At 53.3% G+C, this 13037-nt stretch overlaps 1 protein-coding gene across 2 annotated transcripts in view; it reads left to right on the top strand.

The window, feature by feature from the left end:
• ADAMTS2 (ADAM metallopeptidase with thrombospondin type 1 motif 2) overlaps window positions 1-13037 on the top strand; it is a 256584-nt gene that overhangs the window by 133602 nt on the left and 109945 nt on the right. For both annotated transcript variants that reach the window (XM_028534523.2, XM_036032769.1), the window contains exon 4: window positions 8312-8514. In XM_028534523.2, coding sequence (XP_028390324.1) covers window positions 8312-8514 — 203 coding nt within the window. The remainder of the gene's footprint in view (window positions 1-8311; window positions 8515-13037) is intronic.

The following is a 13037-nucleotide window of genomic DNA, read 5'->3' as shown; positions in this document are numbered from 1 at the left end:
CAGGTTCTCTCCATGCTGCCACAGGCAGCTCCTTAGGGACCTATGCGAGCACGCCCAATCTGCATGCCCCATCCAAGGGAGTGGAAATGGCCCATGAAGCAAGGGCTGGTCCCAGAAGGGGGCTGGGAGAGCCTCCAGACATCCCATGTCTTTAGGACACAGATCCAAAAGTGAACTTGCTGGGCTGTCAGATGCTCTGGCACATAACTGACCAGCTCACCTCAATGTCCACACCTGCTCCACTTGCACTATTTACTAAATCACCCAGTTTTGAATTGCTATCTGTCACTTACCAATTTTATTTCCTATTTTATTATTTGATCAACTACTTAAAATTTACATGCAAATCAATATCAAAGGAGATTAATATTAAAACAGAGGGCAAATGTGTACAGGCGGTGCAAGGAGAGGGCGGAGGTTGCAGCTGGAGAAAGGGTGTTGAGGGCGTGGTCTGACTTCGGCTTCTCTGGGAGGGAACAGGTCCCTTCTGGGAAGCCCTGAGCAAGGTCACTATCGAGCCTTGAGAAAGAGGGTTCTTTCTCCATCTTCCCGCACCTAGCACCAGGCACTGGATGTGCAGCCAAAGGGCTGTCAGCGGGTGCGGGCTGCTCTGTGCTCCCCGCTCCTGCGCCCACCCTGGCCTCTTTCCAGCTCTCAGGGAAACTGAGGACTTCTGTGTGTGACATATGTCCTTCCCACGGCACAGGGAGAGAGACCCTCATCAGCTCATGGTCACCACAAGCCAAGTGGAATGAGAATCTGGGTCAGGGCGTCCTGGGAGTGTCCTCGGGTTGAGAAGATGGCCTGATGGAAGTGGGGACCTTGGTGGTGATGGTTTGTCTCTGGGGTGACATGCTGCAGTATAGCTAGGTGCCCTCCTGTCTGGGGCACTGCTGTCATCCTGGGTCCCCTTTTACCATCTGTCAAGGGAGCCCCTCCTCAACTCTTGTTGGTCTCCTGCTTTCCGTCTCTTCACTCTACTTTCTTGGCTGTCTCTTCTGTTTTGAAGGAGCACATTCTTCAGTAGCTCCTTCAGAAGGGGTGCTGGACACGTCAGACTTCGGAGAACTCACATGTCTGGCCATATCTCATATCTGACTGAGACATTGGGTGTAGCATCCTAGTTTGGAAATAATTTTCCTTCAAGAGTTTGAGGGCTTTGGTCTGTTGTTTTTCTGTTTCTAATGCTGCCTCAGGGATTTCTAAAGCACTCTGACTCCAGTCCTTTGTGACCTCTTCGATAACTGCCTCCCTCAGCCCCGTCTGACTCTCCCTGAGAGTCTGCAGTCTTCTCTGTGTTCTGAAACTCCACAACGATCTGCCCGGGGTAGTCTATTAGTATCTGCTGTGCAGGGCGCTAGCTGGGCCCTTTCAGTCTGGGAACACCTTCCAGTTGCAGGAAATTTTTGTGCATTATTTCATGAATTCCTTCCTCTCAGTTTTCTCCTTCCTGCCTTTGTGGAGCTTCTGTTAAGTGAGGTCTGGTCCTCTAATTTTCTTCCTTTTATGCCTGATTGCTCAGGACTTTGTTTTACCATTTTCCTTTCTGGGAGATTTCTCAGCTTTACCGCCTTAATCCTTCCACTGAGCTTATCATTTCTGCTGAAGCTCTTTTAATTTCAAAGAAACCTTTTGATTGTGCCCACCCTGCTCTTGTTTCCTGGCTCTCTGAGCTTCCTGATGACAGGTCTCCCCACCTCCTTGTGCACTCTGCTTCTTCCATCTTCCTTTTTTGTTGTTGTAGTTATTTTGCTTGATCTTGCTCTCCATCTGCCATGCCTGGGGCTCGCCCCTGAGGGTGGGTGATGCTGGTGGGCTGCTCACGTGTCAGGCTAGGCAGAAGAAGTGCCTGCCTACAAGTGGGGGACCGTGCACACTGATACTCACTGCCTTTCAGCCTGTGGTTCATCACATTCCCCAGACAAGACCCCTCCCAGTTTCCTGCCTGGGGGGTAAAGGCCTGACCCCCAGCATTGTCAGGGGCGGTGTGGGGGACTATGGAAGCAGGCTGGTGTCTCCACTTTCTTTCCATCCTCCTGTGTGTAACACTGTACCTGTGCTCTCTGCCACACCTGCTGCCCGAAGCCCAGACACGTTTTCCCCACCTTTCGCAGAGAGAATGAGCTTCCAGAGCAATGCCAGTGTTAGTTACTGGGGCTGTTACTGGGGCACAGGAGGTGTGGGTGGAGGTTGGTGAGCTATCAACTAGTCCTGCTGAGGTCAGTCTGCCCTTCACCCCCACCCGCAAAAGTACCAGGGGCCTGTGAGGATCCTGCAGTGCAGACCAGAGAAGCTGGGCTGACCTCATGGCCAGCTCAGGGTTCAAGTTTCTCAGATACTTAAAGCCTATTACCACGTGGCCATCTGCTTTCCAGCCTCTAACAGTTCCGCTATTTTTCCTTTCCTACTCTGCCTGTCCTTGTAGTCTTGGGATTTAAAAAAAATTCCTTTACCAAAGTTGTAATGGGGTTCTAGGAGAGAGCCAAATTGGATGCATATGCTCAGTCCACCGTTGACTCAGGCCCTTCTGTGCTTGGACTTTGTGTTCAGTTCCACCTCTCCGTCTTCATGGCACAGCACCGCGGTGTTCTGACTCATGTTATTTTGCAGCATATTCTGTTTGAAAGATAGGACCCCTCATTACTGTCCTTTTTCAGTATAAATCTGGCTTTTGTCATATACATAGTCTTCAGTAGAATTTTGGGATTGTTCTGTTAGGCTCCAACAATTCTTTGATGGGAATTGTGTTGAATTTATAGATTAATTTGGAGGGAGATTTGCTTGCCCCCAGGAAAGTGTGTTGTGTCTCCATTTGTGTTTTTGGAGAGTTTTAGCCTTGGTTATATGACTCTGCCTGGTCTGTATAAACTTGTTATTTTTGTTTATTCCTGGATATTTTGTGGGGTTTGTTGCTATGGTTGATAAGCCCCTTTTCCCTTCTGTTTCCTAGCTGGGTATTGCTGTGCAGCAGAAAAGCATTGTCCCAGGAAACACATTATCTGTAAGAGGAGAAATACTGGTTCCTTGTGGGTTTGGCAAAACCCTTCCATAAAACCTTCTGGGCAGTCTTTGTTTATTTGTTTTGTTTTTACTAGTTTTTCAGTTTCTCCTGAGCTTTATTCAGATTTTGTTCTTGAGCCAATGATTAGCACTATGTTTTCCATTGAGTCTAGGCTTATTGGAGCTGTATGTTTTCATTTCTGCTGTCCAGAGCTTGAGGGCCTCCCTGCATCTTTTCTCAGATTTTATCTCTGGTAGTGACTAAAGATACAGTTCTACGTTTTCTTTTTGCCCTAATGTGTAGTCAAATTTGGAACTTGTTCCACGTGTACTTGAAAAAGGGCACATTTTCCCGGTTGTTGCGCTTAAACATTAGGTAGTAATTCAAACCCTCTATAGCCCCATCTCATGTTTTATCTAAATGTCTCATTTTCTGGAAAAATATTGTATTAAAATGCACATCGAACTCTGGCTTTGTCTATTTCTCTTTGTAGCAGGTTGAAGCTTTGTCAGATGCATAGTTTCATACCTTTACATCATCTCAATGAATTGTTTATCCATTTGTACCTTTCTTGAATGCCTTGGATTATATTTTATCTCATGAACATTGTCACGCCTGGTTTCTTTTTATTAGCAATTACACAATGCCTCTCCCATCACCCTTGTGTAACTCCTCCTGCATCGTTTTATTAGGTTATGTCTGTGCAGGTAATTTACCACTGGCTTTTGCACTGGCCTCTGCTCCTCCGCCCCTGCCCTGTGGCCTGGCCCCCCGCCTGGAGGGGACCCTTGCCGGCCCTGCTGGACCCTGTGCTTCCTCCCATCACCCCTCCACCTGGCTCCTCACAGCCCTGCAATTAATTACCTGTAGGGCACACAGACCCCATGGCCCGTCTCCCTGGGGCTCTCCATCCAAAAGGTGGAAAGACAGTTACCCTGAAGCACATTCACAGGTGAGGTGAGAACCATGAATGGTGGGGTGCTCCAGGAAGGAAGAGAGCAGGGCGCTGCCAGGAAGATAGGGGAGTGCTGTTCTAATGTGGGGTGAAATAGGCAAGTTTCCTAAAAGAGGAGGTGCCCTTTCAGGTGACACCTGAAGGCTGAGAGGGAGGAGGTCCAGTGAGAAACAAGGCAGAGACGTTTCCATGGATGAGGTGGGCAGTCCCCTCACTGTCACTGTACCGGGGCTTCTCATGGCTCCAGGCACCCTTTCCCCACAGGGGGTGCCAGTGAGGGCCAGAACACCCCTGAGTCCCGTGCAGGAGGCATGGGGCTCCACAGCAAGCCCTGTGGGCCCCTTTCCTCTGGGCCTTTTGGGGGGCTCCTGATGGGCCTGGTCAAGGTGTCACATTTGAGCAGGAGCAGAAAAGACACCCTGGGCAAAGAGGCCAGCACAGCAAAGGCCTGGGTGTGCCATTTGCACAGGGCCAGCACACACCAGGCACCCCCGAACCCTGCAGACTCAGAAGCCCACGGTTTCCCTTCTCTGGCCAAAACATGCTTTTTCTACCAGTTTAGGTTCCCTCCAGCTGTCTCTCAGTGCTGGTGGACAGGGCCCACTAGGCCATGTTAACAGCACTGGATCCAGGGCCTGGGCTGGGTCCCTGCTTCTCCTCTGCCATGTGGCTTGTCTCCGTCACTTAGTTCCTCAGTGCTAAAATGGGGTGGTAAGGAGGACGGCAAGGTGAGATACCTCCTCCTTACTGTGGGGGTGGCTGACTATGAGGGCCGGGTGGGGGGAACGTTGTCTGCTGAGGGCCTGGGAACCCGCCCTGCCCCACTCCAGAAGCTGGGGGCGAGTTGGGGGGTGCATGCTGCACCCTGTGCTCCAGTGGCCATGGATGAACTTGTCTGCCAGACTTGCTCATTCCCCTGGAGGGCAGGTGCTTGGGGACCCCTGGACGAAGCTCTGCTCTGCACCCCAGCCTTCCCCAGTGTGGATCGACTCTTGGAGGACCCTGTCCGATTTTTAGAGACTAAAACTAGAGACAGTCCCCAGGAGCTTCCTGCTGTGTCATACTTTGCCTGCGACATGAGCAAAAAGAGCACCATCTGCCTTCCAGAAGGGTCCCCCAAAACAGGGAATGCCAGGTATTTAAGCCCCTGTGGTCACCTACTGAAAAGGTAGGGTCCTGCCACAGACGCCTCCACTCTGCGGAGCCTCGCCTGCCGAGTCCAGTCTCCCCATCTACCACGGACCAGCAACCTGGGCAACCAGCAACTCCTTCCCGTGGGGAGGCTGTCACTGGGTCGGCAGCTCATGACCCGGGCCTGGGTGCGTGCTGGAACAACAGGCTGGGTGAGCTCCAGGAGCTCCAGGGACATGGGGAGAGTGGACGAGGCCCTCCCAGCCCCAGGGGACCAGAAGTGGCCCAGACCTTTGACCAGGTAGGCAACCCAGTGCAGGGGCACAGCCTCGAAGGCCAGAGCTGGTGTCCCGGAATCCCATGGCAGCCCACCCAGGACTAGGCAGGAGCCTGCCATCGGCCCAAGTTCTGCAGCAGGACTCAGCTGAGGGGCAGGCCTACCAGGGTCAAGGTGTGGTTGGGGTCCCTGCACAGCCTGGGCGTCAGGACCATGCCTGCTGCAGGGACACTGAGGAGAGGGACGTCAGCCTGGCCCAGGCATGGCAGATCTGCTCACCGTGGGGCTGCTCCCTCCATACACCCTTCCAGGGAACAGCAGGCTGGGCCGTCTCTGAAGGGAGCCCTGAGGAGCCCTGTCTTCCTTCCCTCTTCTGCACTTTGACCTCTGCTTTGGGGCATCTCTCCAGGGGTGGGGCCTTTGGGGTTGGGATGTTCTACAACATTAGGTTCAAGTTACTCCCAAAATAATCATGACTGAAATAGTAGTAATTTTAACAACAATCATGCTTGAGGTGAAACTGGCATTTCTAGTCATCTTTAGGAAACATTGATTTGGTGGACCTGTAACATACAATTTAATTAAAACTTGTGCCAGCTGGGCAGAAGCAGCTACAGGAGGCCTAGCCAGTGCTGCCCAATGGCAGCCCCTTGCACTCCCCCAAGGAATGCCACAGGGGTCACCGACCTGTGGGCGACTCCCTAAGTTGGGGAGCACTCTGCTGCCTTTGGGGTCCAGATGGCCTGGGGGCATGGTTCTGTGTGTTCTGTCTCCTGCTGTGACTGTCACTCCACACCTACCTGTCCTGTGACCCCATCTCCTAATTCCTTAGAGAAACTGGCTATTCTAGGTCCTGTTTAACAAGAAATTTCTCAGTTTTAAAACACTGTTGACCAACTGAGGTGTTTTTAAAACACCACGTGGCCCTGACGAGAGCCTGCCTGGGCTGGAGTCGCCCAGGGACTGCTCCTCAGTGACCCCTGGCTGAACAGGTACAGAAGGAAGCATCCAGCCTCTTCCCCAGGGAAGAGTTTTTGTGAAAATTACCACTTCTATACTTCCCAAGGTGGTTCTGAAGGTGAGCTGTCTCTCCTTGTTGGAAGTGCAGAGAAATAAATGTGTAAAAATAGAGCAGCAATTCCTCAAACCTCCATCAGATTTAAGTGGCCAGTCTGTCCTCTGGAAGAGACAAGGATGTCCCTGAGTCATCTTCAGGAAGCTCAGCTGCAGTGGCTCTGCATGGGGATGCTGCCTGCCTGCCTCCGAGGAGCTGCCCCTCGCAGCACCAGCCACAGGCACTCGAGTGTGCATGTGCCCAGAACAGAGCAGGGGGCGCAAGGAGCCCAGGAGATACAGGGACGCAAGCGCCTGACCTGACTGACTGCTCTTCTCTGTGTTGCTCCCCACTCTGCTTCTCCTGCACCTCCTGCAGCCCACTTTTTCTAGACACCAAGGAACAGCAAGCATCCCACATTTTCTGCTTGGCCTCTGTGCTATGGCCCAGTCACAGGCCTGCGCCTCAAAGCTAACAGCAGGAGTAAAGGAGAGAGCTCCTGGCTGGGCAGCAGCCTCCCTGGGGGTTCCATGCATCAGTCCTCCTGTCTATAAAATGGGCACAGAAGTGCCAGCACTGGACAAGGGGCATCTGCACTGGGCTAGGTGGTATAGAAGGACCCAGGGGCTGCTGTTCTCCTGTCCATGAGTGGGCCTGCTGCCCTGAGAAGCCCGGTGGTGCAGTGCTAGGGTATGCAAAGAGCGCCAGGCCCTGTATGGACGAGTCAGCTGACAAGAGGCTTTGGGGCCAAGTGAGAAGAATTTTTCTGGAAGACTCTTAGGAGGGGTGGCCTGCAGGGGTACTGACAGCTGAAGTGGGCTCTCAGCCCCACCTCAGCTATAGGGCCATTGAGGCCTGGGCCAGCCCTCCCCGGGTTGGTGATATCACCATGACCTGAGGTCCAAGGCCCCTCCAAGGGCAGGAGTCTCTGAAAACTCCCTCCTCACACTTTGGGAATGCCTCGGAGAAGCAGGAGCTGGGGAGCAGAGCCAGTCCATGGTGGGACCCCAAGCCCAGTGGGAGCGGAGGAGGGAAGTGGGATGGCAGGCAGCTGCAGCCCCACAGATGCTGAGACCACAGCCTTGACCTGATGGAGCGCCAGGCCCCGGGCCCTCAGCCGAGGCCCCAGAGGCCCTAGTCCCTCCACCCCAACCGGGGCCAGGTGCCAAACCTGTGGGAACAGGTGAGACCAGGAAGACTGGCCAGGAATACTGTGAGGGAGATGTCGTGAGAAGAGCTTGTTCTGGTCCCTGCACAATTCAGCCAGGGACCCTTTGTCTCAGGTGGGGCCTGGGGCACACACAGTTCAACCGGGGACAGGTGCCCATGGGAGGTCTTAGGTGGATCTGGCCCAGAGATGAGGGTCCTCACTTCAGTGGAGGGCTAAGCAGGAAGTTCAGAGATGGAGCTGCCTGAGGAGATGCTGTGGGACTTACACTGCCCAGGAAGGGGGGCCTCAGTTTCTCCAGTTATAATAGGGTGGCCACACTCAGGAGACCAGCCCCTTGGTAGCTGGGCAGCCCTTGTTGAGTGTTGGGTGTGTGACTATATGAAAGAGTTTGGCTCTGCCCACCCCACTCCTGTCAGGGCGGTCTGGCTTCCCAGCCCTTCCCCTGGTCCCTGGGCACTATGCCAGGGCTCTTCAGGGCCAAGGAGTTGGTTTGTGAGCCAAGGGAGCTGAGCTCACCTGGCGTGCCACTGCCGCCCTCTCAGACTCAGTCTGTGCTCTTGCAAAATGGGACAAGAATGTCTTCCATTTGCTCTAAGATTTCAACAAGATGATGGCCAAGCCGGTGCCAGGCAGGCACCAAGTGGTGTCTGACTGGGGTTTTGTCCTGCTGCTTCTGTGTCCCTGGGAGCCGGCTGCTGTACGCATGTCCTCTGTCTTTCCAGGGGCCTCTGCGGGAAGCCTGGATAGCCTTAGCCGTACCCTGGGCATCCTGGAGGACCGGATCAACAGCTCAAGGCGCAGGGCCCGCAGACACACTGCCGACGATGACTACAACATTGAGGTCCTGCTGGGTGTGGATGACTCTGTGGTCCAGTTCCACGGGAAGGAACACGTGCAGAAGTACCTGCTGACGCTCATGAACATTGTAAGTGGGGCGGGCAGCTCGGGGGTGGGGGGCGGGTACGCAGGTAGGCCAGGGCACTGGGCTGTCTGTGGTTCCCCAGTGGACCAGGGGTGAGTGACATGGCCACAGGGAGGCTCCCTGGGTCCCCAGGGAAGAGAAGGTAACCTTCCTGTGTCCCACACTGAACCTCAGTTTTCTCATCTGTCAATGGGGGCAGGGAGCTAATTCTGACTTGGCAAGTCTGTTTACCTGCTGAGGCGATTTTCCCCAAATTCCAGTTATCTGTGTACCAGTTTTCTTGACTTTTGCCATGCCTGCATTGTACCTGGACTGTGCATTTTCCTATAAATCAACTGACTTTGTAAAACTTAAAATTGTTTACAAAGGAAACCTGACTTTACATAAAAGTGACCTAAAAGTAAAACGTAAAGCGATAAAAACAAATGAAGTGGATGTGTGCTGCCTAGGGTCAAACCAACACCCACCCGGGCTTTCCCTGGAGGAGCCGGAGGAACTGAAGATCAGAAGGGGACCCCATTTCTCCCTGTGGAGCTGACCTACTTCATGGGGTGTTTGTGTACCACCTACTCCTTCCCAGGCTTGCCCAGTCGTGTGCCCCGGTCTACCTAACAAGGGAGGTGAAGGGGCCACCCCACCTTCCCCCCACCATTGCAGGCCCCGCCCCTCCCTCTGGGGTGGCCTCCTGATTGGCAACAGGGGGCACAGTCCCCGCTGCCCAGTGCACCTGGAGAGCCTTCCCAGAGAAGGCCTGATCCCTAGGGGAGCAGGGGCAGCTGGGAGAACCCCTGTGGCGAGGGAGCAGGGGCGTCCTGTGCGTGGGTCCTGGCAGGGAGGGCAGATTTGTGGAGGGAAGCAGGCACGTGTGGGCCTGGCGGTGGGCAGGGTGCCCAGAGCCAGGACCTAGAATGCTGCAGGCTGGTGCCCCAGTCCTGGAAGCCTTGGTTTCCTCATCCTTGAAATGGGTCAGTAGTCTCCATCTCTGGGATTGCCGTGAGGATTAAGGAAGATAATGGAGGTGAACGGGCCTTTCAGTTACTGCGTAAAATGTGGTTTTCTTATCATGATGGTGGCGATATCTAATTCAGCGACAACACATCTAGAATTAAACTTAAAAAAAAAATTCTTACCCAAGGATATGTTCATTGATTTTTAAAGAGAGGAAGAAAGAGAGAAACATCTATGTGTGATTGGTTGCCTCCCGCAAGGGCCCTGACCCGGGTCAAACCGCAGCCATCTGGTGTATCACTCAACCAACTGGGCCACTGCCAGGGCTGCACGTAGCCTTGAGAAGCACAGCGAGGCCTGCGGTGCTGGGTGCACTCCTTGTAAACTCCTCCTGAGGCTGCTGCAGAGGGTCCTTCTGTTGCACACACCTCCTGCCACATGAGCCTGAAGGAGGAAGTCTAGAACTTTCTCTTGGTTTTGCTAGTTAACTTCAGTCTCTTCATTTACACCCTCATCATTCAGCCATTCCTCAATTGGATAATACGATGGTTTGGTTCATTTCTTGAAAAGCATGAGAAATATAAAAATTCTTAAATTGAAACAAATTTTACTTTGGGGAGATAAATCAATGAGCTAAGGAGTAGTTGGACAGTGTCTTCTTCCCTGTCTCCTTGGATGCGTACTTGTCCCAGACACAGCGGTTGGTCGTACAGAGGCTAAGGCCTGCAGGATAGTCCTGGGTGCAGGGCAGCAGGGTGGAGGGTCTGAGCTCCACCTCCCGCCATGAATGCACTATGGTAGCGGAGATGAGATGGGTGCTTGGGGCACGACTCAGCTGATACTGTCTAAGGCTGCGAGTCGTCATTTAAGCTGATGTACACCCGGGAGAGAGCCTTGGGGGCCCATTCAAGACACATGGAGCTCTTTGGTGATCCTGGGGGAAGGGACCGAAGAAACACGGACCTTCGGTAGCAACACTGTCTTGTTAGCAAGGAACTGCTCTAATTCTGCCTTGTCTGCTCAACAGCCACCGGCCACAGGGCCCTTAAGCCCTTGAAAGGTGGCTGTTGTGATAGAAGAACTGAATTTTTAATTTATTTTTTCCAATGTAACATAAAATTTACTGTCTTCACCATTTTTAAGTGTATAATTTAATGGTATTAAATACATGTATGTTGTTATACAGCTATCACCACCAACCCTCTCCAAAACTCTTTTCATCTTGCAAAACTGAAAACCTGTCCCCATTAAGCACTCCCACCCCCCCACCCCCACCCCTGCCCTGGGTCCCGGAAGCTGCTGCCCTACTCTCTGTCTCTATGACCTGGACTCCTCCAGGGACCCCTATAAGTGGAATTACAGCATCAGCCCTTCTGTGCCGGCCTGACTTCACGGAGCACACTGTCTTCAAAGTTCGCCCATGTGGTAGCAGGTGTCAGGAGCTCCATCCTTGTTAAGGCCAATTGAGGCTCCATCGTATGAGACCACAGTCCGTGTGTCCATTCCTCTGTGGGTGGACAGTCGGTGGTTCCCACCTTTGGCTGTTGTGGGCACGCTGTTGTGAACCTGGGGCACAGTGTCTGTCTGTTCCGGTCCCTGCTTTCAGTGCTTTTGTGTCTGTGCCCAAAAATGGAATTGCTGGACCATAAAATAATTTTATTTTTTATTTTTTGAGGACCCTCTGTACTGTTTTGCACAGCACCTGCTAGTGAAAAGCATTCCTACCAGTAGGGCATGAGGGTTCCAATTTCTCCACATTTCCACCAACACTTGTTATCTTTGATAGTCGCCATCCTAACAGGTAACTTAATATTTGTAATTCATTTGCTGTTGCACTGAAACATCAGGGTGGCTAGTGGCTGCCATATTGGACAGTGCAGTCCTGGAAGATTTATGCACAATGGGACTGCCTGCTGGGCCCTTCCTCTCCCCTTGGCCAAACACGTGGTGCCCAGCAGCAGCACAGCAGCCTGCGTGGGGGTGCACGAGAGGCTCCCTCCTCTGAACCTGTGCTGGGCTGTCTACCTGGGGCAGGTTGGCCACAGTCATGCCCTGGCTTGAGATGCTATGTGGCATATGCACCCACCCTGACCCTTTTGACATGTGCATCCAGGACCCTGCCAGGGGCTGAGGTCATCGGTGGTCACAGGCTTGGGAATAGGTGTCTAAGAACTTGTCTTAGGGAGGAGGGACCACCTATGAGCCAAGGCCTCCATATCCTATCCAACTTCACCCTCTTAACACAAGTTCAAAGGTGAAACAAAGATTTGTAAGACTGGCAACTGCGGAGCATTAAGCCCTGAGGGTGGGGCCCTTCCCCACACAGGCTGGCTACCTGCCCGTAAACCTAGAACCAGTAGTCATGGGCTGGACCCTGTAGCCCAGCCCCACCTCCCCATGCCCTGCCCTGCTGGCCTTGGGGCCCATTCCCCAAGCCTGTTCCCATCCCTGCCCATCGAGACACTCAGCTCCAGGCTGCCCTGCCCTCAACTTCTGCCCAGGTGAAGAAAGAGGTGCCTTAGAAGGCGCTAGGGCCAGGCTCTGGGCCTTAGCCTCAGGCGCCCTTAGCCTGTTCCGAGAGGCTGGGACCCCAGGGAAAGCCACCAGAGAGCCTCCACCTCTCATTTGAGGGGTGGCCCACACAACCTGCTGCCTCTTCTAGGCTGGCCTGCACCGGGGCTGGGCCCCTCTTGGGCTCCTGGCTCCCACGTGGGTCTGCCCAGCTGTCCCCTGCTATCATCCTGTTCCTGCTCCCTCCAGCCTTCCACAGGCTCATCTGGCCTCCACCAGGCCCAGCCTTGGGGACCAGGAGTGCCCCTCTGCCCAGCTCACTTGTGTGTGGGGAGCCGCTGTCCTGTTCAACCTTTCCTCCTCGGAAGCGTGTTCCCTGCTGTATGTCTGGTCTTCCCAGGCCAGGACATAGCCAACACTCCTGAACACACCTGCTGCTGACCGTGTGTGTGGGATGTGCCCGTGTGCAGACTTGCTGTGCCAGCGCCTGAGCTGGCCTCTGCTTGCAAGCTCAGCACTGTGGCCACATGCACCTGACAGCCCAAGAAGCTGGGCTGGGATGCAGCCCTGTGCCCTGTGCTTGTGGCTTCACTGGTCACCTTGCCAGGCACAGGCAGTGGCCCTTCTCCACCAGCTCAGGTGCCCAGGAGGCCAGGGGTCAATGCTATGGGGGAACACCAGAGCAAGGATTAAAGTAACAGGTTTGCATATGCATTTTTATTTTTTTCCTAAAGATCTTTTATTTATTTATTTTTAGAGAGGGGGGAGGGAGGGAGAAAGAGAGGAAAAGAAACATCAATGTGTGGTTGCCTCTCACACGCCCCTGGACCAGGGACCTGGCCTGCAACCCAGGCAGGTGCTCTGACTTGGAATTGAACCAGCAACCCTTTGGTTCAAAGGCCAGTGCTCAATCCACTGAACCACACCAGCCAGGGCTGCATATGAATTTTTAAAAGTAAAATCTATTTGTGCCAAGAATTCAAGAAATACAAACTTTGAGCTCAAGATCAGTGCTTCCTCTATGGCTTAATAGTATTTAACTGAAGCATTGGTTTCAATCCTGTGTT

Source organism: Phyllostomus discolor, chromosome 8 (assembly GCF_004126475.2).
Source record: "Phyllostomus discolor isolate MPI-MPIP mPhyDis1 chromosome 8, mPhyDis1.pri.v3, whole genome shotgun sequence".
Lineage (NCBI taxonomy): Eukaryota > Metazoa > Chordata > Mammalia > Chiroptera > Phyllostomidae > Phyllostomus > Phyllostomus discolor.
The sequence above is the reverse complement of the archived record's forward strand: the minus strand, read 5'-3'. Positions and strand labels throughout refer to the sequence as shown.